Genomic DNA, 24,314 nt, shown 5'->3' with positions numbered 1-24,314 from the left:
ACCTCTAGGAGTTTGAAGGGGAGGGAGCTTGGAACCATAGACTAGCTGTGACAAGTCATGGGTGGGATTTGGTAGTTCAGAAAAGGTGGTACCAGACCAGGAATGGGGGATGGGAGTGATGGTGAAGTGGAGTAGGCTAGTTCAGGATGGACCACAAATGAGAAGTTGATGAAAGCCAGAAAAGACCGGTTGGCGGAGTGGCGGGGGATGGTGGGTGGCGAATGGAATCATGCGGAGGGTCGCTTGTGAGGGCACCGAAGCAAAGGCAGGTGATTGGATGAGAAAGAGAGTCCTAGTTGCCACGGCAGCGACTAGAGGAGAAGGTCTTCAGTTGAGGAGCAGGTCTCCACTAGAGAAGGACGGGGAGCTCCGGCTCCCTGCATTCCCCAGTAGAGCCAGTGCATCGACCCCCATATATCCCTGCTGACGTGTCAACCGGGAAAGGCTGAAGCCTTCCCGGGTGCCGCCCCTCCGCGCCTTGCTACCCACCCTGCCCCCTGAGCCCCATGCCCGCCGCAGCCTACTCCCCGAGGTGACCACAACATGGCTGCGGCGCCGGGGCTGCTCTTCTGGCTGTTCGTGCTCTGTCCGACCTGGCGAGTACTGGGCCAACCGGACCCGAGCACTGGCCAGCGCTTCTGGAAGCACAAACTCTGTGCAGACGACGAATGCAGCAGTGAGTGCGCAGGCGGGTGGGCGGCCCGGGGTCTCCGCGGTGGCTCTTCAGGGCTGCATGGGGCTCTGATCTCCCAGTCCCCAGCCCCGCGGGCTGGGCTAGGGGGTCGAAGGACGACGGGTGGGGTGCAGGAGTGACAAGAGCCTCGGGACCCTGCGTGTGCCCACTCCGGCTCTGCCTGCGCCCCCGCCAGCCCGCTCGGGTTGCGGGGGTTTGGACTCCCACTTGTTGCCAGCGTTTTATTTTTCTCTACTGACTGAGGTGGGGGTTGGGAAACAGGATTCCCCAGGGACAGCTCTCAGTTTATTCCCTTCCAGGATTTGCCTAGGATCTCAATGGGTGATGGGGTTGCGCGCCACGCGCCCGGGGCTCCCCACACTGTAGCAGAGCGCTTTTCTGCCCCCGCCACAGGGACCTGGGCCGGTGCGGTATCAGGGCAGATGCTCTCCAGGGCTAGGTGGCCTTAATCCCAGTGGCAGGTTGATGGTGGGGCTCCTTGGGAAAGGCTCACTGGCCCCTTCGTTTTTTTTTGCTGCACTGGGGATTGGGCTGGTTTTGCCTTTTAACAGGGACTAGAGTTTAGGCTTGGGAAGAGCACCAAGTCCAGCCACGCAATGTGTTCCGAGGTCTCGGCCCCGACTCTGCTTCAACCTGTCATTTCTGTGCATAGAAGCCTCCCTTCATATTTGAGGTAGGGTAGCAGGTGGGCCAGTAATCTTTTGCTTTTGAAAGAGGCCAAGGATCTGCACTGGCCACCTGGGAACTGCAGCCTCTTCTGTGTGCAGGAAGCGGACAGAATTGCTTCCTGCACACCTGGATTGGAGGTGGGCGGTGGGGAGGATGTAGCCATTCAGATTCAGATGAAGAGGTTTGTTGCAATAACAATAATAAATACTCCAAGATTTTTATAAGCCAATTCAGTTTTAGACTCAGTTGCTAGTGTTGTTGGAACCTCTTTCCTCTATATATTTACTGGCCCAGAATTCTTCTTTTGGCCTCCTGCTTGGTTTCTAGTAACCTTGTAACTTGATGACCATGTTGTCCATAAATTGTAAGCAGTACATATTTTAAAATATTCATGCTGAAAAGGCCAAGAAGTTTACCATTGAGCTCTTTATGCCTAAATTGGTGTTACCAAAAACAAATTTTATAATTTGAATTGTTTGTTCCACTCCCATAAAGAAAAAAGATGTTTCCAATATATGTTAAGCTGTTCCTAGAGGTAACCCTAAGGCTGGAGTAAATAAACACTCAGAAAAGCAAAGCAGCTGCCATGATATTTCCTTTCAGTTTTGGGTGAACAAAATCAGGCTTCCGGCATGGTAGAATGTTTGCTATTCTTTGCTGTCAAGCGCTATCCTATGTGGGCTACCTGGACAATCTCATCACTGATGCTTCCTCAGTACTAAGACATGGTGTTGGTAAGGTTCAGTGGGGTAACATAGCTTGAGAAATGGCCTGTGTCCAAACAGATGTGACCAAACACAACAGGTGGGTCTGTGTTGTGTTGTAGGAAGTAGTGAGGTGTGTATGTCAGGTGTCCTTGTGTGCCTTCCAAATAAGTGCTCCAAAAAAAAATAACTAAATAGGTGCTCCATAGTATGCATTATGTTGTCACCTAATATATTACTTATTTGTAAATCCTCTATGACCTAAGGGGGAACAAGAGAAACATTGCCATTTCCACTTGTGATGAGAATTCCCCACCTTAAAGTTTCTCTCACCTTCAACTTGGCCTCTTAATTATCTATGAATTAGGATGCTGACAGTTTTGAAAATAGTTCTATTTTAGCTTCAAAATAACAAGTTACCCTCTCCAAATCTGTGTTTGTTCCTCAGACATATATTTTTATAAAACACACATTCTTGTGTATTTTACTGCTAATTGGCCTTTAGAAAAAGTGTTATTTCCATTTCTTCTTTGTGCTTTTTACATACATCTATTGTCCATTTCATCTTAAATCAGAAACTGTGTATTTGGTCAACCAAAAGAAAAATGTTGCTTCTACCAGTTTCTAGATCAATTGTGATTCTAGTCCTGCATTTTAAGCATGAAGGTATTGCCTGACCTTTTCTCATGGTTAAACTTGTTCCTTGTCAGATAGGATACCCACTTTTGATTTTTGATATTAATGAGGATGTTTTGAAACAATCTTAATGTTGGATATAGTCAACAATATTTGCTCAGAGAAAATACATTTCCTGGTAATTTACCCAGATCCTGAACACAGAGACAGCAACTCTTCTGCAAATGAAATTGACCGTGTTTATGGCTGCATGGTAGCACTTGCAGCCACTTAAAGGTAATGTCTTTTAGCGGTTAGTTCAAGTTAATTAACCCCTTGGAGGTTCCTGGATATTCTTCCCTCTTCCCTCCCTATTACCTCTGCATGAAGCCATACTTAAGCCTGTCCGTGTCTACACTTGGATTTACATATTTGCAAAATGAAGCTTTTTATGATTATGAAACAGAAAAAAATTGAGGCCTGCAAGAACCAAGAGTTTCACTGAAACCAGCCATGATTGGTGGTAGCCACATTGCTTTTTATTTCTCAGCACAGAGAAAAATAGAGAAGCTTCCTTTTCCCTTGTCTAATTGCAGGGAATATTGTATTTTATAGCAATAAAATCTCGAAGAATTTTAGATACTTTGAGCAGGTGAATTAAAAGTGATTCCAGAGAGTACTGGAAAAACTTGATTTTTGTTCATAGTGGGATTCATATTTCCTGATGGGTCAATGTGGATCGTGAAAAATCAAATTCTAATGTTTGTTTTTCTTTTTTCAATGTTCATATACAGTGTTAATGTACCGAGGTGAAGCTCTTGAAGATTTCAGAGGCCCAGATTGTCGTTTTGTGAATTTTAAAAAAGGTGACCCTGTATATGTCTACTATAAACTGGCAGAGGTATCACCAGAACTTTGGGCCAGAAGTGTAAGTAAAAGTTTGACAGGTGTTATATTCTTACTTTTGATGGGTTTTTCAGCAGTGTAGATTTAAATGACTGATTTCTTGGGGTCTTTGTAGAGTTAACCTAACCTCTCTGCCAGGCCCTGTGCTCCTAACATGCCTTAGGCCTGGCACAGCATAGAAAGTCAGTAGACTTTCTGAAACAGAACTGAACTGGTTGTGGTTGCTACCCCTCACATCAAGTTCCAGAAGGCTCTACACATCATAAAGGTTGTCATGGTGAAAACCTGACAATTCTTAGCTTTGCTGCTTCAAAAGGGAAGGATTCAAGGACATTAGAGTTAATCCTGTAAATTAAGTCTGAGATAGTAACTCAGGCATGCATATTTAAAGTTGATTTTTTGTGTATTTTACCTAATCATTTGTGCTGTTTTTACTCTAAAAAAGCAGAATATTATGTTCATTATGTGCTTTTTTTTTTCTTTTTTGCAACTTCTGGGTCATCCATTTCCTGCTTTTCCTATAATCTATGCCTGAAGGTTCCCCCAGGGGTTCTACTTCTAGCCAGTTGTATGGATCTTCTGATGAAAGACATGACATTCTTTATATCATGCTTTGATATTTTAAATGGGGAGATTCACAAGGAGTGACCTCATTGAGAGACTTATGAGTATTGTCCTTTTCATTTAAATGTGATATGTGGATTGTTTACTTAAAATAGTAGCAAGGGTCTTTGATGACTGTAGGAATGTTCCAGTTTAGAGACATTCCGGGTTGCATCCCTGAAAGTTCTCACCCTAAATAAAATACCACACAGCAGAAAATAAGAGTAATCCCTATGGGAAAACTAGTTTCATTTTGTTGCCATTTCTGATTCTTAGGGAATGATCTTGAAACTTGGTGCCTTTAGGTACAAACTTTATATTTAGACAGAGTCCCAGTTGCAGTACTCCATATAAAGAACCATCTATTGTTTCTTTCAAGTATACCAAATAGGATTCGTAATCTTTAAACTTGGAACTGTTTTTCCATGTACCCAAGTGGCATTTTTCATACAGTAGTCGTCTTTCTCCCCTTCTTTGAACTTTTGGATAAATGGGCTTGATTTACATTTTCTCCTGTCACATTGTAGCCTGTTAACTATGTTCATCCCTAGGACTCTTGCCATTCTGGGTGGCAGCACTCATCCTGTCTTCCTGAGGAGCCCTGCTTTCAGCACCTGACCAGAAAGGATCTTTGCCGACTGATGAGTGTTTGGGTGGCACTTTGTTTGCATTGCTCCTGTGGCATTCATTTGTCTTCTTTGCCTTCAGTCAGGTTGTGTTTTATCTTAGCTCCCTATAAAGTGAAAAACTTAGTTAGGAAAGGACCCCTGTCTAATCCATCTTCCTTTTGAATATTTCCATTCAGGGCAGTGGCACTTAAGTACATTTGTTCTGATAGTAGCTTATGCAGAATTTGTTCTCTTGTGGCAGTTCTTTGCTCCCCACCCACAAATCAAATCAGCAGCACCTCAGCAGGGATGATGTATGGAAGCAAAATTAGGTATAAAAATTATTTCCAGTCATGAGCCTCCATGATTCTGCATCATTTTTTTTCATATCACAAGAAATGGGATACCACCCAGTGTGTAATTATGGAGCTTTATATAATCTATGGTCTCAATTGACACAGATTAATAAGAGATAAATGTGTTTCCTTTCTCCATACATCTCTGTTTTTTTTTCCTTTTCCAAATTTAACCTTAATAGAATTTTCATCAGAAGGGAAAAGTGTATTTCCCCTCAGACTCGCCTCTCATGTCATGAATGTTATACTTAGGAAATTAAAAACTCTTTAGTTTTCAAAATGATTCTCCTTTTGAGTTTTTAGTTTTCATTCTGCAATGTTGTTGATTTTCTAGAGTCTCAGACTTTATCTGCCAGTGATGAAGCTTTTAATTGCTCCGTCTTATCTAATCTTCATGGCAGTATTCTACCACTAATACTGGCTCTCAGATGGTTTCTAGATATAACAAGAACATTCATGAATGGGGATATTTTAGAGTTAGTGATAAGATGCCTTTTTTAATTTTCTTTTTTGGGCGTTTGATTTGCCTATCAGTTTCCTTTAATTATTGGCAAGAATCTTCTGTTCCTTTTAGTCAGTAGTTAGTAATAAGAGTGTCTTTCTCAAGGGGAACTTTATATACCTTTTGTACACTTTATGTAACTTCATATAATTTAGCTGTTGGTGCTGAAAATAAATGGGGTTCTTTTCTGCAGAGGATTTATTTTGGGTGAAACTGAAGCTTGATATGTGGTTTAGTATGCATTATATTGTAATTTTATTTTCTCCCCAAGTACTTGTAAAAGTAGATTTGGAAAAAGCTAGGAAAGCATATACTATCAATACATTTGCTATAGTGGTAATACATTTTAGAGATTTTGTATTGTTTTTACTTATTAATTTTCATGACTGTTATGTATTGGTTAAGAAAGACATAAATATTGGTTTATGAGCAATGCTACAAAATGTACAGGTAAATTCTTGCTAGAGGTTATTTGGAATTGCATTTATAACCAGCTTTGATTTATATAGTTTTAACCATATAATATACAATAATCTCCTATGCAAATCTTTTATTTACTTCAGAAGTCTTAACTTTATATGCTCTGTGTTGAGAATTAAGCTAAATGTAAAAAAGAAAACTTCAGTGGTTGGAAATGTTGTTTTAACAGTTCTGTATTTGGAATAATAATCTCAGTGTAATTGTTATAGCAACTTTCTTTCTTGGTTATACCATATACCTATCTATTATGTGTATATTTCCTGCCACTTCTGAGAATCTCTTATTTATATTTCTTGTACAGAATTTATTTTATATTTGTCTCCTTTGCACTATAGTTTGGCCATATTTTTGGTTATTTTCCGAAAGATTTCATCAAAGTAGTTCGTGAATATACTAAAGAAGAGCTACAAATTTCAACAGATGTAAGTTATGGATTTCTTTTTTGTTCTCAATTGTAAACTGGCTTATAAATCCACCCATTATATTCAGTTAACTGCTTCTGAAAGTTTTATAATGTGTTTATAACATTTGTGTATCAGATTTTCATTTGAAATCAGACTACCTATAAAAAAAAGTTTGAAAGGCATTCAAGGGTGATTATATTATAATCTGAGAGTTTTCTAATATATTGAAACAGATATTCTTATAGAAGGCTGTTTACTCAACTATAGGGCTTTTCTCTTCTGTTTTATATGTGAAAAATAAATAATGTAATATATTTGTACTTGGCTATTAAATTTAAGAGGTAAATAATTTCATTTTACAGGCAAAAGGAGGTATTCCAACTTGAAAACTACTCATTGGATAGTTATTAGACATTTTAAGTATATTTAGGTTAAATTAATAAACTCTAACTTTTATACTAGGCTAGAAATACGTACTTACAAAGGTTTTCTTATTCTTAGTCATATATGGGATCGTAGTCATGTTATAGATTTGGAAAAGGGGACCTGAGTGTTTCAGGTGATGTTCAGTCTCAGATCTTTTAAGGCCCCAACTGCTTCCTTTATACAGCATTCCTGTATTGTGCTCTGACTTAAATTGATTTTGTGACTGAAAGGATTTCGTGTTCTAGAATTCTCACTTCAGCTGATTATTTTCTAGAGTTTTAAATTGTGTAGTAATTGATGCCCACCAACATTGAAACATCTTTGGGCAGCTCTTTGTAGTGGCTGTAGAATATGCAAGCTGCTAGGCTAGGATAGTTCTTAGATTAGATGGGGTGAATGGATAAAGTCATCCTGTTTGTTGTTGCTGTTCCTAAAATTTCTTCATAATCTCAGGGGCCATAAAATCACTTCTGTTGCTTGTTGGACTTCATTGTTGGTAAAGAGAGTTAGTTCTTGGGATTTAAGCTGTGACAGCAGTTCACTGATTACAGAGAACTCATTTGTTTTGAACTCTGCCTTTTCATTATGTTTCCCATTACATGCATCCCTCATGGCTTAGAAATGCATGTGATGGGGAGAGGAAATCACTCATCCCTACTACATTGAACTGCCTCCCCCACCCCCAGAACCCCCACAGAATATTATGAAGATTTAATTAGGAGATGGAAATTTTTAAAAAAATTTCCATTCATACTATGGCTCCTTTTATATGTCAATTTGCTTACTAGTGGCAAGAAGGAAGACTAAATAAATATATAGATAGTCCTGAGAGAGGTCTTAGTGACTGTGAAACCCTGATGAAGAGGAAGGTGTATAACTTGTTGAATCTTGTTTTCAGTTCGTTCTTGTGGTAATAATAATGTGAGGAGCCTCCTTAATATCATTCTTTATTCCATCAAATGTACTTGTATCTCAGTAAGATACTTTAAAACTGATTCATCTTTCTCAATGCTGCAGGATCTTCCAGCTTCTCCTGAGCAAATGATTAAGAATTAAATTCCTGAAACATAGGTGTAGATTTTAGAGCTTGAGGATCCTACAAGTGATACCTTGCCTTTCCCTACTTATGCTCAGAGCAAATTGAGAGAGACCCAAGAGTCAGGCTGTTGGAGACCAAATTGTCACCATTTTTACTCATTATGCTTTTTAAAGAATATGACCCATGTTAAAAAAAAAAGAAAGAAAGAATAGACTTTCTAACACTGTAGTCTAGAAAAAGACAGATTTACGCAGCCATAGAAGGAGTTAGCCAATGGGGGTTGGAGGAGGGTAATCTGGTTGACCCCAAAGATTCTTTAGAACCAATCCTGAATTTGGGAGCATGGATGAGTTTGCTTTTGTGACACTTTGTTATTGACACACTAATGTTTTCCTTTTCCTTACAGGAGACAGATTTTGTCTGTTTTGATGGTGGAAGAGATGATTTTGATAATTATAGTGTAGAAGAACTTCTAGGATTTTTGGAATTGTATGATTCTGCAAATGAAGATTCTGAGAAAGCTATAGAAAAAGTGGAACAATTTCCTGAAGTCTCCCAGGATGTTGAACCTGAACCTAAACCAGTAGTAGCAAACTCAGAGCAAATTGAAAGTGCATTCTCAGAAAACACTATGGATCTTGAGGAACAATTTCTGGCTCAGAAGAACCATCCTCATGCAGATAGTCAAACAGATAATGCTCAAGGTGAACAAACTTCATTTGAACCCTTTGAAGAAATACTACAAGATGAATTGAAAGTGCCAGAAAGTGAAAACAACAAAACCAGCAACAGTTCTCAGGTCTCAAATGAACAGAAGACTAATGCTTATACACTTTTGAAAAAAGAAATGACATTAGACTTGAAAACCAAATTTGGTTATACTGCTGATGCACTTGTGTCTGATTATGAGACGACCAGACTGGTGACTTCATTAGACGAAGATTTTGATGATGAGGAATTGGATGCTGATTATTATGCATTTGATAAGGAAGAAGAGGAGAATGAGGAAAGCTTTGGGGAGCTCCCATTACTAACCTTTATAAGTGAAGAAGGCATGAAATTCCCAGTAGAGTTTGGAGTGGAGAAATATTCAATAGGTGAAGAGCAGAATTCAAATGAAGAAGATAAGGTTGAGGTAACTCTGCCCCCAGGCATCAAGGATGATGACAAAAATATACTGACAACCTTGGAGGATACTTTATTTATTGGCACAGGTGGTGACGAGAAAACAGATATGATGGATTTGGGGAATTCTTATTCAGAAGAAGAAAAAGAAGATGAGGAAGCTTTAGTTCCAGATAGAAAACAGAAGAAACCACAAGCAGCAACAGATTATATTTATCCTGAAAGTGCAGAATATGGTCTTTTTGTGGAAACCTCTAAGACAGATAATGATGAAGAGCCAAAAGTGGACATCGAACTTCATATTAAAGGAAAAGAGACAGATGTTCAGGAGCCTAAGAAGCACCTGATGCAAGATGTTTCAGAATTAGAGGATGAGAAGATAGAAGGGATGATTGCATATACTTCTCCCCAAAGCAATAAGCTCAGCTCATTGCCAGCTGTTGAAAAGGGCAAGGACACATTAAAATCAGCCTTTGAAAACAAAGAGAATGACCTAAAAGAAGCAGTTATCCATATCTCAAAAGACTCAAAAGAAGTGAATGAAGAACTCTCTTCACCTGGAGAGAAGATTTTGGAAGATAGCTTAGAGAATAAATCTCTACATAAAGCTGTAGGGAGTCTGATGACCCAAGAACAGAGTAAACCACCAGAATCCTTGGGCATTGCAACATTCCTGGGAGATAATCAAAATGATACATCCAAAGATGGAATGGAGGAGCCAGGTTCAGTAAATACACCAACCCTGCACATAGACTCAGTGGAGCATCAACCTCAGGAAATTAAAGAGGGACTAGTTCTGAAAACTGAAATTCAATCTGGATTCTCCTCTCCAGATGGAATTGGTTTGTTAAGAGAACCAGAAGAAGAGGTCCACAGTCCCAGAAAAAATTTTTCTTGGCAACAAGAAAGAGATGTGATTGTTACAGTTAGTCATGTAAATGAGAAAATAGGGCTTTCCAAGCACAAGGGTAAAGAGCAGTCCTTGGCTGAAGAATTGATTCAGCATAAGGCAACACAGGGGACACAGGAAATTAAAAAAACAGAGCAAACTGACGAGGTAGAAGTACCGGGTCTCCATACCGAAAGGCCAGCATCAGTAGAGGAGGATTATTGTCCCCCTGAAGAGCTACTGGAGGATGAAAATGCTGTAAGTGCAAAACAGTCAAAAGAAAAACATTCTGGGATTCAGAATGTTAACCAGCACGTTCTTGAGAAAGCAATTTTAGAGACTATCAATCCTGATCTAGAAACCAAAGAAAACAAACAAGAAATGAGTATAATTTGGGAGATTTTTAAGAAAAGTGAAACCACAGCCAAAAGGGTAGACATGATGGACAAGGAACGAGGTGATATGGAAATGGGAAAGGAGGAAAGTCCTCTGGCAGATGAGGAAGCCCAGGGACTCTTTGATGGAAGTGATGAGGAAAACACTCAGACTTCAGGGATAAGTGAAGTATTTCAGGATAAAAATTCTGATGATCTTGAAAAAGACAACCCTAAGGAACATCTGAACACTTCACGGTCTACAGAAAAGGCTACTGGAAAAGAAATCTCAAAAGAGGACCTTGAGGACATAGGGCATATCACGGATGCAGAAAGCCAGGGTCCTGCTTATGCAGATCTTGGAGATGATATACTCCCACAGAGTCCACATATAGCCCTAAAGCCAGAGCTTAGCGATCAGGAGGAAGACTTGCCCATAATCCGCAGCTTCTTTACAGAACAAAAGTCCTTGCAACGCTTCCTGAAGTACTTTGATGTCCAAGAACTGGAAGCCATGTTGCAGGAAATGTCATTAAAGCTGAAGTCGGCACAGCAGGAGAGCCTGCCCTATAACATGGAAAAAGTTCTAGATAAGGTCTTCCATGCCTCTGAGTCACACATTTTGAGCGTAGCAGAGCAAATGCTTGATAATCGTGTGAATGATATTAGAGACATAGGAATAAAGGAAAGTAACATATTTGAAGAGGCTGCAGTGCTTGATGATATCCAATACTTGATCTATTTTGTGAGGTACAAGCACTCCACAGTGGAGGAGACTGCTCCATTGATAACAGTGCCTCCTCTACAGGAAATCTGGACTAAAGCTGAAGGTAAATACCTGCTTGCGGCTTGAGCTGGAGAAAAGGAGTTGTTCCATCCAGGTGTTTTTGTGTATTATTGTAAAGTTCTGTTCAGTTTCCATGTGCCTAAAGGAGAAAGAAGGCTGACTCAGGAGCCCCATATATTCCTTTATTCATTCTTTTGGGCTAGAGCATGAAAGGACATTGCTTATTCTTTTTTCCTTTAGGACAGTTGGGATTGGTTAGCATGTTCAAAGAGAAATTTTATAAAAAGTTAAAGAGAAAGATATAAATGAGAAACTAATGCACAAAAGTAGACCTGTTAACAGTACAGATTTTATGTTAAAATTATAAAAGGGCTTTATTAAACATAATTTCTTAATCATAAAATATCTGTACTAGATCATGTGGGTGTGGAGTTACTAGCATAACTTTTTTTATTTTAGAATTTAATCTCTTTTTATGTGGTGCTGAGGATCGAACCCAGTGCCTCACCTGCACTAGGCAAGTGCTCTGTCATTCAAGCCTAGCCCTGGAATAACTTTTAATGGATAGCTTGCCTGAATTCCCCTCCCCAGCATTTATATTTGTGGATACCATGCTATTTCCAGTCTCTTGGGGGAGAGGTCACTTATTCTGGTTTTACTCCTCTGGGTTCTAAGGTCCTTGCATTCATATTAATCAAGGATGGAACCAGGATGACAAGCCTTATAATGTAGTGCTTGACACATAGAAGCCTTTCAATTAAATATTCGTCAAACTGACAATGAGCCCCAATATCCTGATAACAGCTTTCTGTTTCCTGGTTTCATATTTGATCATCTCTATCCATTGTTTTTCAAAATGAAATATTTCAACTGAGAGTATATGATAAGAATTCCAGAAGGACATAAAGCCATTGGAAAATTTACATCCCAAGAATGCTAATTTTACCTGATAATTTGGGGAAGAAAACAGTTGTACATTTAATCAAAGCAGATATATTTTGGATAAGAATGCAAAGTACAAGTGAATGTTCAGGGTAGAATATGAAGCTGTGAAGAGATAATCTTTGCTCTGGATCCTATTGGTCTATGTCCTGAGCTCAGGAAGGAGATAGGTTCACCATTTGGCTCCTAGGTTACTTGGAACATATTTGAAAGTCACATTAGCAAGCTAGACTTACGGAATTCCCTTCTCTATACTGGCTCGGTGAGACCAGCACACTTGTAGATGAAAGAGTTCCTGTTATTTCTGAGCAGAATAGACATTTCACATTTTTGTTCTGGACCAGAATTCTCTTCTGCACATTTATTCATGTGGGTGTATGTTGGTTTGCCAAGGGAAGTTAAGTTATTGAAGCCTCTATCATAAATGTATTTGTTTATGAAATACTTTGGATTAAAGGCTTCTTTATAAATTTGACTGTATAGTTCAGTCATCCTTTAAATGGGATGAAAACAGTGAACCCTCCCGTATCCTTGCCCAGTTGTTCTCATGGGCGCATGCCAGGACAAGGAGGGCAGTGTTGAGGTATCTGGAGCTGTGTGCTGAGGGGGAGTGCTGATCATTGGGCTTAAGTGGGGGTAGATAGTGTCATCCAGCTGGCTCAATGCATTCTTCTCCCCTGTAGAGATGCAGCCACCCCATGAAGATGATTTTCCTAAAGAGAACACAAATCATCTTAATAGAAATCTTCATGAAGAGCCTCGCCTCCTGAGTCATCATTTAAATATGAACCATCCTGAAGAGCCCAGCCTCTTGAGTCAACCTGTGACTGAGGACATGGGTGTCTTAGAAGTGTCTCAGATCCCAAATACTGAGAAAGTAGACCCAGGTAAAGCTTGCCAATTTTTCTCTACAAAGTAGTGGCATTATCATAATGAAGGCTTTCAAGGATATTTGTTGCCAAAGGTACAAAATGAGCAGAGAGTAATATAGGTACATGTGAGTTCAAAAAACAAAATCTCTTAAGTGAGAGAAAATCAAGAATAAAGATGACTAGAAATCAAAAATAGGCCAGAGACTGTAACTCACCTAAAAGCAAATGTTTAGCTATGACTAGCTTGTGTAAACCATTTACAACTAAAATATTATTCTTCAAAGGCCTTATTTTCTAAAACTGTAATTTTCAACCAGACCAACAGCATCAGAAACTCTGGGGGTGGGACCCACAATCTGTGTTTAGCAGGCCTTCCAGGAAAGTCTGGCCTGGTACAAGTTAGCTTGAGAATCCCTGTTCATAGTCTCTTAAATTCTGTGTTTTTTCCCTTTTCTTCTAAATGGAATGTACTATATCTCAAGTCCTGTTTTGACTTGCTTCCTGGACATGGTAATTAAACTTTTTCAAATGCAGTCAATCGTCCAGATCTTTATACTTAGAGGAAGCAGTACAGAACTGCAATCCATTTTAGACTGACACTTATGAATACTTCATCATAGTGCACAGTATCCAGTGGGAGATGAGAAACAATTTTTCAAAAAAAATCCCCAATAATGGCATCAATAGCATTCTACTTTTGTGTTGCTCACTCTCATTTTATCAGTAAATTACATTATGACTAATTGTTTTATTTTATCCATCCAGTATGGTGCTATGAAGCCATAATTACTGTATTTTGTGTTTTTAAAGGTTCTGGTCTGTAAGCATAGCTATAACATTATCCTGCACCAGTGCAGGGCTTAGCAGCACTGATCCTGACCCCGCCCCCATCTGCACACACAGAGTGTAGGAGAACTCATGGCAGGGGGGATTCAGTTAATTTGAGAAGGAATAACATATCAGTTTTTCCATTTTCCAGAAGACATTTCATTCATATATGAACACTACTGACTTCTGAACTGTCTTTAACTCCATAAGGTTCTGAAAATGAATCACGCACCATTAAGATTTGTTATTTTCATGCTCCAAAACTTTCAAGATTAGGGAAAACTTGGCTTACAAAATTAAGCATGAATTATTTCCCTGGCCTTTTAGGTTCCACCACAAAATGATGTCAATCACCTTTATATGTAAAATCTTCCCAAATGTCATTTAATGTGTCTCAAGTGCTGAGATGCTGAGCCAATGGGCAGACTTCACCAGCAGTCAAATTCATAGACCAATAGTGATTGGAGGGCCTGGGGTTGTAGCTCAGTGGTAGAGTGCTTGTCTAACATGTGAGGCACTGGGTTTGATTCTCAGCACTGCATACAAATAAATAAAATAAAGGTCCATCAAAAACTAAAAAAAAAATTTTAAAAATTAGGCAAAAGCTTAAAAAAATAGTAGTGAATGGAATCTCAGGGTTGAGAAAGACCTTAGAGGCAACTGGTCCAACTTCCTTTTTTTTAGAGAGAGGGAGAGAGAGAGAGAGAGAGAGAGAGAGAGAGAGAGAGAGATAGTTTTAATATTTATTTTTTAGTTATCTGCGGACACAACATCTTTTTTTTTTTTTTATGTGGTGCTGAAGATCGAACCCTGGCCGCACGGCCAGACGAGCGCACTACCGCTTGAGCCACATCCCCAGCCCAACTGGTCCAACTTCTTAATAACTGCACGTTGGACTCCTAGCTGTTTAATCAAACGTACCCCAGGCTCATGTAACTCATACTGAAATTCCACCCCTACAAGCTCTCAGGTCTAATTGGAATTCTACCTCATTCACAGAGCCTCAATGCAGGTCTGTACCCAATATCCTTTAGTCTCTCTTGATATTACTGTGTTCTTTTTAAATAGCTGTCATCTGTCCACTCAATAAATAGTTGTTGAGTATCTCTGCCAGGTGCCAGATGCTGTGTTAAGCCTTGGCTCATTCCACCTGTAAATCTGCAAACCAAGACTCCCTCTCTTTCAGCTTTCCTAAAATTTTTAACACAAAGTTTCACCAGCACTAAATCCATGTTTGTTGAATGTCACCCTGTCTATATATCTCTGGTTTTAAAAATTTTCCTTTAGTAAATATTGTTCTGATAGCAGTTGTATGGCCATGGAAGTAGTGGAGAGTAGACTGGAGATTGTTCATTTTATAATTGAAGGGTCTGACAGCTCTAATTAGGATTTTGAAGTTTTCTTCTCTGTGTTAATTGTCTTTAGGAGAGCCACATATTCCAGGCACTGTGATTCATATATTTAGTGAAACACTGATGAATATTGAAACTGAAGAGAGACAATTCTTATTCTATAGCATAAAATAAAATAGCCATTTCCCCTTTCAATTTTAGAGCTACTTATAACAGAAGGTACTCCTGTTGATGATGCTGATACAGAAAAACAACTAAAGGACATAAAGTTGGAAGAGCCAGCAGATGCCACCCTTTTGGACAACGTGCTTTCCTTGTTATATTCATACTTGCTTTATTTCACTAAGATGGTAAGTTTGACATAGTTTCTTCAATTAGAATGTTGATTATTTATTAGTTTTTAAGTGGCTTCTGGTCATGAAGTGAAGAACTTAAAATGTCTTTATGAAAATGACTCCTGACCCTTTGAGTAGATAGCTCCTAAAACAAAAGCCATAGCGGTGTGGCTTAATGGCTACTTAGTTTAGCATATGAGGAAGATTTGCTGTCTACCAAGGCTGGACATTTGTACACCTGTAAAAACTTGGTTCTTCCCCTCAGAACCTTTCATTCTGGCAGAGAGATAATAGCATTCACTTGAAACACAGTAAGATAATGGCAGAAAGAGAGGTATTTATTTGATGGTAGAACATTATTGTCCATAAATGCATTTATTATGGTTGGAAGGGTGATCAATAAGGTCAGAAAGTAGTTGAGATGTGTTTGAAGCACAGGCAAAGGGCAAACAGGAGTGTGACATGTGGTTTGTTGTTGATTAGACAGGCTGGGGTGGAGGATGGTGGGGGAAGCTGGCAGTCAGAAGAAATGTGTTCAGAGAAATGGAAACATGAAGAAAAGGATATTTGGGGAGGCCAGGAGAATGTAAATAGTTGGTGTTGTATAACGTGTGAAGTTGGAGGGGGATGGTCTGTTGGAGAGGCCAGCAAATCTTAAAGGAAGTTTTGGGCCAAAGTAGCATTAGACCATTAATAGTGGGGATCCTTAGAAAGTTTTAAGAATGAAAGGAATTAGGTTAGATCTGTTTCTTAGAAAGAGTCACTTAAGGCTGACCTTTCTAAAGAAAATCATGATCCAAACAAGACATTTAATCTGTCTAGAAGCTTATCTAAGCATTTTAGGACTTACCTCCCCGTCATGGTATTTGTTGATGTTGGACTTTTAGAGTTTAATTATAGGAATGAGAAAGCTTTTAGAGCTTGGAGGATAAGATGGTCCTAGGGCCATTGTGACAGTAATCCTTCTCAACTGAAGTTGTTTCCTGTAAGTTGTGTTATTTCAAGACTTGTTTAAGAAAAGTGATGTTGTTGTTTTCCTTGTAAAATGTATAGATTTTGAAGCCAGGTAGATCTGGTTTCAAATCCCAAGGTTATCATTTAGAAGTTTGGGCAAATAACTAAACTTTTGAATATCAGATTCCCCATCTGAAAAATGTAGATAATGCTTACTCCAATCATAAGAATTAAATGATTTGACAAGGTAAAGTGTCTGGTGAGATGTCTGGCATTTTGTAGGGTTTTACCCCCACGCACCCCCTAATTCTCATGTAGGCAGTCAGAGGTGGTATAAAGACAATGAATACCTGGGGAGGAGAGACCACCAGGGTGGAAAAGATGTGATGGGGAGAAATGAATCAGTTTTCAGTTGGCTCCATGTTTGTTCATGGTGGTGGCAGCCACCTGGGTAAGTAGTATGTACAAGCCAGGCAGTTAGAATAATGATATTTCCAGTGATTAAAGCCCAGTCTTCCACAGTCATAATATGATTATCAGAATGAATCAACATCACTTGGAAAGTTTACGGCCTCATGATATGGGAAGGATTTCTTTATTCGTATTTTTAGGTATGCACAGAGCCCTCCTCTAGGTCTAGGTCGGGGTACACGAATGTGGTGCAGGTATGGTCAGTGATTTTGCGGTGATAGGTAAGACATTGACGTGAGTGGCAAAGAAGAGGCACAATGTTACGAGACTGATTTGAAAGGAGCCTTCAAAAAGGCATTTTGATGGCCCAGTATGTACAGGACATTGTGCGAGGACTAAAAGAGTCTAACAGGTGTAAGGCATGATTGTGATTTTTGAAAGCCTTAAGAAAAGGACTTAACAAATATATGCAAAAATTATGAACAAGTCAATGTAAAATCTTAAACAAGTAGTATGATATCTGATGGGACTGGAGAGTAATAGGCTCTGATGTGTTTGGGAGATGTGCACCAATCAGATTCATTGATCAATGGAATCTTAGTAGAATCTTAGTGTTAGAAGAAACCTTGGAAGGCTGTTAGTCTAGTTTCTCACTCATTGCTGTAATTTTCTTTACTGTGGCCCTGACGAGTAGTTATGAGGCCTGTACACCAGTATTTCCTAGCAGGAGTCACTCTCTTACAAGGCTATATGTTCTTCTGTTGTCTAGTTCATCCTTGTATTGACTCCAAATTTTCCTCCACATGATTTCCTCTATAAAATTGAATTCTTTTCTATATAGAAATCCTTTAAATATTTGCAGTTATATCTTAATTTAAAAATTATTTTTAGTATTTTTATCATGGAAACTTTCAAATAAGAGCAGAGAGAATAGTAGGGGACTATAGGTAATCATAACATACTGTACATTTCAGAATACTAGAAGAAAAGATTGTGAAAGTTTTACCATAAATGATGTTTGAGGAGGTAGATATATTTAACCTGATTTAAACGTTACATAGTGTATACATGCATCAAAATGTCATGTTACCTACTTCAATAATTATAATGTTTATTTCTATGTACTAATTAAAAAATAAATTTAATTAGAAAAGCTTTAAAGAAAAGCATAGAGAATAGTATAATGAACCCATGGGCCATCACCCAACATAACAGTAATTCCTTGATAGCCAATATCAGTGAGTTTTTTTTTTAATTTGTTCTAATTGGTTATACATGATAGCAGAATGCATTTTGATTCATTGTACATAAATGGAACAAAACTTTTCCTAGTTGTACACAACACGTGTAGTAGTCCTACATGTACCTCGGGTAATGAAGTTCATCTCATTCCACCATCTTTCCTATCCCTATGCCCTCTCGCCTGTCCTACCTCCCCTTTGCCCAATCAAAGTTCCTCCATTCTTTCCATGCCCCTTGCCACCCACCTCACCCCCATTATGGGTCAGCATCCACTTTCAGAGAGAACATACAGCTTTTGGTTTTTGGGATTGGCTTACTTCCCTTAGCCTGATATTCCCATTCACCCGCAGATGCCATAATTTTTTTCTCTTTTAATGCTATAAGTAACATTTCATTTTGTATATGTACCACAGTTTCTTTATCCATTCATATGTTGAAGCGTTGTTTCCACAAAACTAAGGAATGCTTCACAAATGTGGGTGTCATCCTTGCTCAGGGACCATGCTAATTTTTTCTGTATTGTCCCAATTTTAGTATATGTGCTGCCAAAGCAATCACACTCTGAGTTTTAACAAATGTAGATACCCATGTAAAAACTACCATAATCAAGATATAGAACAGTTTTTTTCACTAGAACAGGGGTTTCCTTGGGATCCTTCCCAGTGAGTTCCTTCACCACCTGTTCCAGGCAACCACTGATAACTTTTTTTTTAAAACTATAGATTCATTTTTCCTACAGTACTATTTCATATATATGCCCCTATAAGTGGACTCATATCTAGGAGTGCAATTGCCTCCTATGTTTAATGTATGTTTTTATCTTATGTGATACTGTCAAGCCATGCTAATAAATGACCACAATCATTTTATACTTCCACCAGCAATTTAGGAGACTTCCACTTGACTTCATCTTCACTAGCACTTGGGCCATTCTAGTGGGTATGTCTTTGTGAGTTTATTTCCTGATAACTAATGATATTGAGTGAACTTTTTTTTTTTGAGATAGGGTCTTACTAACTTGCTTAGGCTCAAACTAACTTGCCAGCCTCAAACTTGGTATCCTCCTACCTCAACCTTCTGAGCTGCTGGGATTACAGACATGTGCTATCATGCCTGGATCAAATACTTCTTCATGAGCTTGTTGACCATACTGGTTTTGTATGTCAATTCTCTCTGGTTAGCTGGAATCCAGACTTCTCCCAGCTCAGTGCCAACTGTGGGATTGGTTAGCTTATAGTTGTTCTTGGCCCTCGCAGGTACTGCTTAGAATGTAGCCCCAAACTGAAGACCACCTCCATGCAGATTTCTGGAACTCTTTTTCTTTGTGGCTCCCATCTTTCTGGTAGTTTTCTCTACATGTTTTTGGCTGCTTAATCTCCTGGAACTCTGGTCTCTTTCTCCTCAGTGAGACTGTTAGGCCCCATTTGGGTTCCCCTTCCCAAACTGAGGTCTAGAGGGTGCCTCAAGGTAGAATGCTCACCTATTTGTTCTCCTTCTCTTAGGGGTGACAGTTGCATGTCCCTTGTGGCTTTCTATCTGAAAAATAGCTCTTTAAAAATATATTTTGACTGTGCATGGTGGCACATGCCTTAATATCCTAGTGGCTCGGGAAGCTGAGAGAGAATCATGAGTTCAAAGCCAGCCTTAGCAAAAGTGAGGTTCTAAGTAACTCAGTGAGACCCTGTCTCTAAATAAAATACAAAATGGGGCTGAGACTGGGGATGTGGCTCAGTGATCAAGTGCTCCTGAGTTCAATCCCTGGTACCAAAAATATATATATTCCAACTTTCTGGTTGCTTTCAGTGGGAGAACAAGTCTCATATAAGTTAATTGATTTCTCCTTTTGTTGTAACTTTTTGCAGTAATTGAAAAAAATACGTTTGTGGGACTTCTAGGATATATTGTAGTTTTGGTGAATAAATGACATCCCCCTGGTACAACAATTTAACCTGTTTTCTCTATTGCCTTTTTTTTTTTTTTTGGTGGTGCTGGGATTGAACCTCGGGCTCCATGCATTCTAGGCAAGTGCTGAGCTAACAACCTCAGCTTCTCTCTGTTGCTTTATATTTCTTGGAAATTCATAGTCAGGTTTAGGTTCAATTCTTTTTCTTATGAAAACTTAATAGGAAATATTGCATTGACATATGCATATCCTCTCCTTTGATGTTGACTACTAGTCAACAGTGACGTTGGTGAGATTTGCTAATATATTATAGGTTGCAAAATAGCAATGGTCTGAGTTGCTGGATTTTTCTTTCTTCATTTAAAGGATGGGATGCCTACACAAATAAAAATTTGATTATTCTTTTTTTTTGGGGGGGGGTATTGGGAATTAAACTCAGGGGCATTTGGCTAGTGAGCCATATCCCCAGCCCTATTTTGTATTTTATTTATATACAGTGTTTCACTGAGTTGCTTAGCAATTCCCTTTTGCTGAGGCTGACTTTGAACTTGCTATCCTCCCTCCTCAGCCTCCCTAGCTACTGGGATTACAAGTGTGTGCCACGGCGCCTGGCTATGATTGATTATTCTTTACACAGATATTTGGTTTGTATAGTTAAGGCAGGAGAAAAATATTTGATTCCTTTTCTTTATTTAAACACTTTTCAGAATAGTAAGGTATTCTTCTAGCTTATCAAATGATACCCAGAGGGGCTTGAAATCTTTTTATTGTTTCATTGTTTTTATTTGTTGCCATAAAATTAATTAGTTCTTTCATATATTTAAGTTTTTGTCTTAAATGAATTTTTTAAATTATAAAAACCAGGTTATCTAAGAGAAAAGAATGATCCAGAGGGATTCTAGCCAGGTGTTAGACAATGTGATGATATAGGGCCTGTTACAAACTGGAAAATTTAAAGTATGCTCAATTTAAAGTATTTAGATTCAGGCTGGAGTTGTGGTTTAGTGGTAGAGCGCTTGCCTAGCATGCATGAGGCACAGGGTTAGGGTTAGGGTTAGGGTTAGGGTTAGATGGTTAGGGTTAGATGGTTAGATGGTTAGGGGTTCGATCCTTAGCACCATATAAAAACAAAATAATGTGTCCACCTGAAACTAAAGATACATAAATAAATTTTTTAAAAAAGTATTTAGATTCATTATACTTGAAAACACTGCAAGTGAACAAAAAATATGAGACTGTCAGTATCCTTTCTCTTGAAGAAACTATTGGAAAATATTGAGGAGGTGGATTTCTGACGAGGAGGTTGGTTTAGAATTGCCATGATTCTTTGTGACTGTTTTGTTATAAATTTAAGGTTTCCCATTTCTTCTAATTTGTCTGTTTCAGCTGTTTACTACATTGCCTGATGAGTATCAACCTGGGCCTAATTTTTATGGACTACCATGGGAGCCTGTAGTTTTCACTGTTTTCTTTGGATTGGTATCCTTTGTCATTTTCTTTTGGAGAACTGTTCTTGTTGTGAGTAAATTAACTTACTTATACCTTAGCACATAAGCACAAGGATTATTTTATATAGTCACTGCCCCCCCACTTTTTTTCCTTTTCAGTTGCTAAAACACAAATTAGTGGTTTAAGTCAAACTAACCTTATAAAATAATTTAGTGTGGGTGCAGTTTGTAGAACTGGTAATTCTTACAGCCATCCTGACCAGTAGTTTCATACGTATCAGAAGTCTTAAAAGTGGGATAAAAGATGGGATAGGTTAGATAAATATCCTTTTATGTAGCATATATGTCTAGTAATCTATATTAAAGAAATAACTATGCTTTGAAGATTTTGGTAATGTTTTTCAGTGGAACAGTGTATTAGATTGAAGACTTAGCACAACATAATTCATTTAGGGGATATTGTATGTTCGCTTAATGGAATAGTAGGCAGATTTATCTATTTCAAAGCTTTGAGGTACAGAAAATGCTCACAATTAAATGTGAAGTGGAAAAAAAAGCAGAAACTAAGATTTAAATGTTGATGAACTGTATGTTAATATAAACACATATAAACAGGGGGAAATGCTACAAAGAAATACAGTAATATGAGAAAAAGGAGATAAGATAATTTTTCCAGTCTTTTATATATATTATTCCCAGATTTTATGATTTGATCATATGTTCAGAAAATACCTTTTTATTTGGAAGTATAGATTATGTGTTGTCCAAAAATCCATTAAATGTTTTGTTCATTAAGTCTTATTTTTCTGAGCAGAATTAGTCTATCTCTGTGTATGTGTGTACATATATGTATAAGCTTATATATATAAGCTTATACATACATATGTTTGTACTGTAGGTCATTCTGTTTCATAGTTATTTAACATAATTGGAAGAAAATTATTTTAGGTAAATGGACTTTGCATATGAAAAGCCTAACAGTTAAAGAGGCCAAAAGCATTGGATACAAATCTTTTCAAATCTGAGTGTTCTTTTTCTGATTTCTTAATTATATCAGACATATCATTGTTAAGGTAAGTTTCCTCTCCTTGTACAATTGAGTGTAAAATCTCTTAAAAAGCATTCCCTTCTTAAATAGAAGAATCATTTGCCTGGATTCCTGTGAGGAATTTTCACAGTTCAATCTCATTGAACTTTTTCTCAGCTAAAAGGAAAAAGGAAATAGAAGGATAAAGAGAAGGGAAAAACATGAAAACACTTTATATTTCTCTCTTGTTTCTTTCATTTCAAGAAAGAAACAATACCTGTTTCTCTTTTCACTAGGTTATGTGGGATCTGGTTCCTAGCTGTTGCTCCTCAGTTTCAGCATTTGACTTTGGAGCTTTAGTCTCTTCCTTAGATGACTGCTTTTATGCTACTTCCCATTTTCTTCTGTTGTCATTTTGAGTAAAAGGTTAGCAAGGCTATGTCATTAAAGAAATGCCATTTCTTTCTGTGTTGGAGTTTTCTGAATGCAATTTCCTATTACGAAGATCCCATGGATGATCCATGGACACATCTGAGTATTCCATCACCATTTATAACATTTGAAAGGACATGTATATGCTAAGTTACAAAGAAATTTAGTGATGTTTTTAAAAAAATTCTGCTTAGGTTTTATTATCAGGCAGTTTATTGCTGTCTTTAGGAAATGATTGTTTTTGTCCTTTCCAGAATATGTTAATTGTCATTTCTCTTGTTGCTTGTGCATTTTCTTCTAGCAGTCTTCCCTTTCAGATTTCTTGCTATATATTTAGTGGTTTGTAGAAATAAGATGATGTAGCCTATTAGTTTCTAAATTCAGCCAATAGGCAAATTTAAATTGGAGTTCTAAGATGTTTTCTGGTGAGTGAAAGTGGCATATCTTAGTACAAAGATTATGCTATGCCTTAATATCGTTTCCTCAGATTCCTTTTGATTGTTTCTAGACTTTATCCTGGTTATTTAGAATTCTCAAGTAAATGATTTTGAGTACACACACACACACACACACACACATACACACACACATCTTTACTGTGAAATAAGGTACATATCTTAGTGTGTTTATGTCAGAGCCTATTTATGAAATATAACTACCAATTAAATTTAAAATTCTTGTTAACCTTTACTTATTTTTAATCCTATAAATTTATTATTCTGAACCAGAATGTTATTAAATTCTCACTTGGTTATGATTCTGACTGTTGTTTTAGGAATGCTGTTTCTATTGAGCAGATGTTTGACATCAAATTTAATCTTTTTTCTCTCTTCTAGGTAAAAGATAGAGTATATCAAGGTAAATTTTTAGGTTTCTTAAACTTGTATTGTATTGGTGTTTGATGTGTGTTTTATGTATGTTAGAAGTAGATACAGTGACTTTTAATGTCTATTACTTTTTTTTTACCTCCTGAAAATTTTACTATTCCTAGGTTGCTAGCATGGATAACTGAGTAGATGATGCTGGTTCCAACTCTGAGATAGGAGATAAAGAGGAGGAACAAATTGTGGATAGGGAGATGATAAGTTTTAATTTGGGGCAGATTAACTTTGAATATTGATGTAATGCAGATGTATTACATTTGAAGAGTATTTCTATGCTAATGATTTAATCATGCATTAAGTAATTGAGTAGATAATTTAAAGAATGGTAATGTGAATCAGTATGCTTTCATTTCTGTTTTTCTTTGCAAAGAATTAAATGATTCCATTTTCTGAAAAGAAAGTGTTTTGAGAAGGGAGGAATATCAAGCTACAACACTTTACTGTATTTCCCATCTGTGAAATAAGCTTAAATTGAAATATCATTTTGGATGGGAAGGGTACCT

General features: G+C 38.0%; 1 protein-coding gene and 1 non-coding gene across 2 annotated transcripts in view; one reads left to right on the top strand and one right to left on the bottom strand.

Moving 5' to 3' along the window:
• The first annotated feature begins 543 nt into the window (after positions 1 to 543).
• Positions 544 to 24,314, top strand: part of LOC143640932 (transport and Golgi organization protein 1 homolog) — a 40,256-nt gene continuing 16,485 nt past the window's right edge. Inside the window, exons 1-8 of the mRNA XM_077108446.1 lie at positions 544 to 676; positions 3,477 to 3,610; positions 6,473 to 6,559; positions 8,413 to 11,224; positions 12,807 to 13,010; positions 15,377 to 15,525; positions 21,407 to 21,538; positions 23,764 to 23,785. Coding sequence (XP_076964561.1) covers positions 544 to 676; positions 3,477 to 3,610; positions 6,473 to 6,559; positions 8,413 to 11,224; positions 12,807 to 13,010; positions 15,377 to 15,525; positions 21,407 to 21,538; positions 23,764 to 23,785 — 3,673 coding nt within the window. The remainder of the gene's footprint in view (positions 677 to 3,476; positions 3,611 to 6,472; positions 6,560 to 8,412; positions 11,225 to 12,806; positions 13,011 to 15,376; positions 15,526 to 21,406; positions 21,539 to 23,763; positions 23,786 to 24,314) is intronic.
• Positions 18,569 to 18,675, bottom strand: LOC143640960 (U6 spliceosomal RNA). Its single transcript, XR_013155199.1, has one exon. It is a non-coding gene; the product is annotated as a U6 spliceosomal RNA (small nuclear RNA).

Source organism: Callospermophilus lateralis, unplaced genomic scaffold (assembly GCF_048772815.1).
Source record: "Callospermophilus lateralis isolate mCalLat2 unplaced genomic scaffold, mCalLat2.hap1 Scaffold_79, whole genome shotgun sequence".
Lineage (NCBI taxonomy): Eukaryota > Metazoa > Chordata > Mammalia > Rodentia > Sciuridae > Callospermophilus > Callospermophilus lateralis.
Note: the sequence above shows the minus strand (reverse complement) of the source record. Positions and strands in the feature narration are given on the sequence as shown.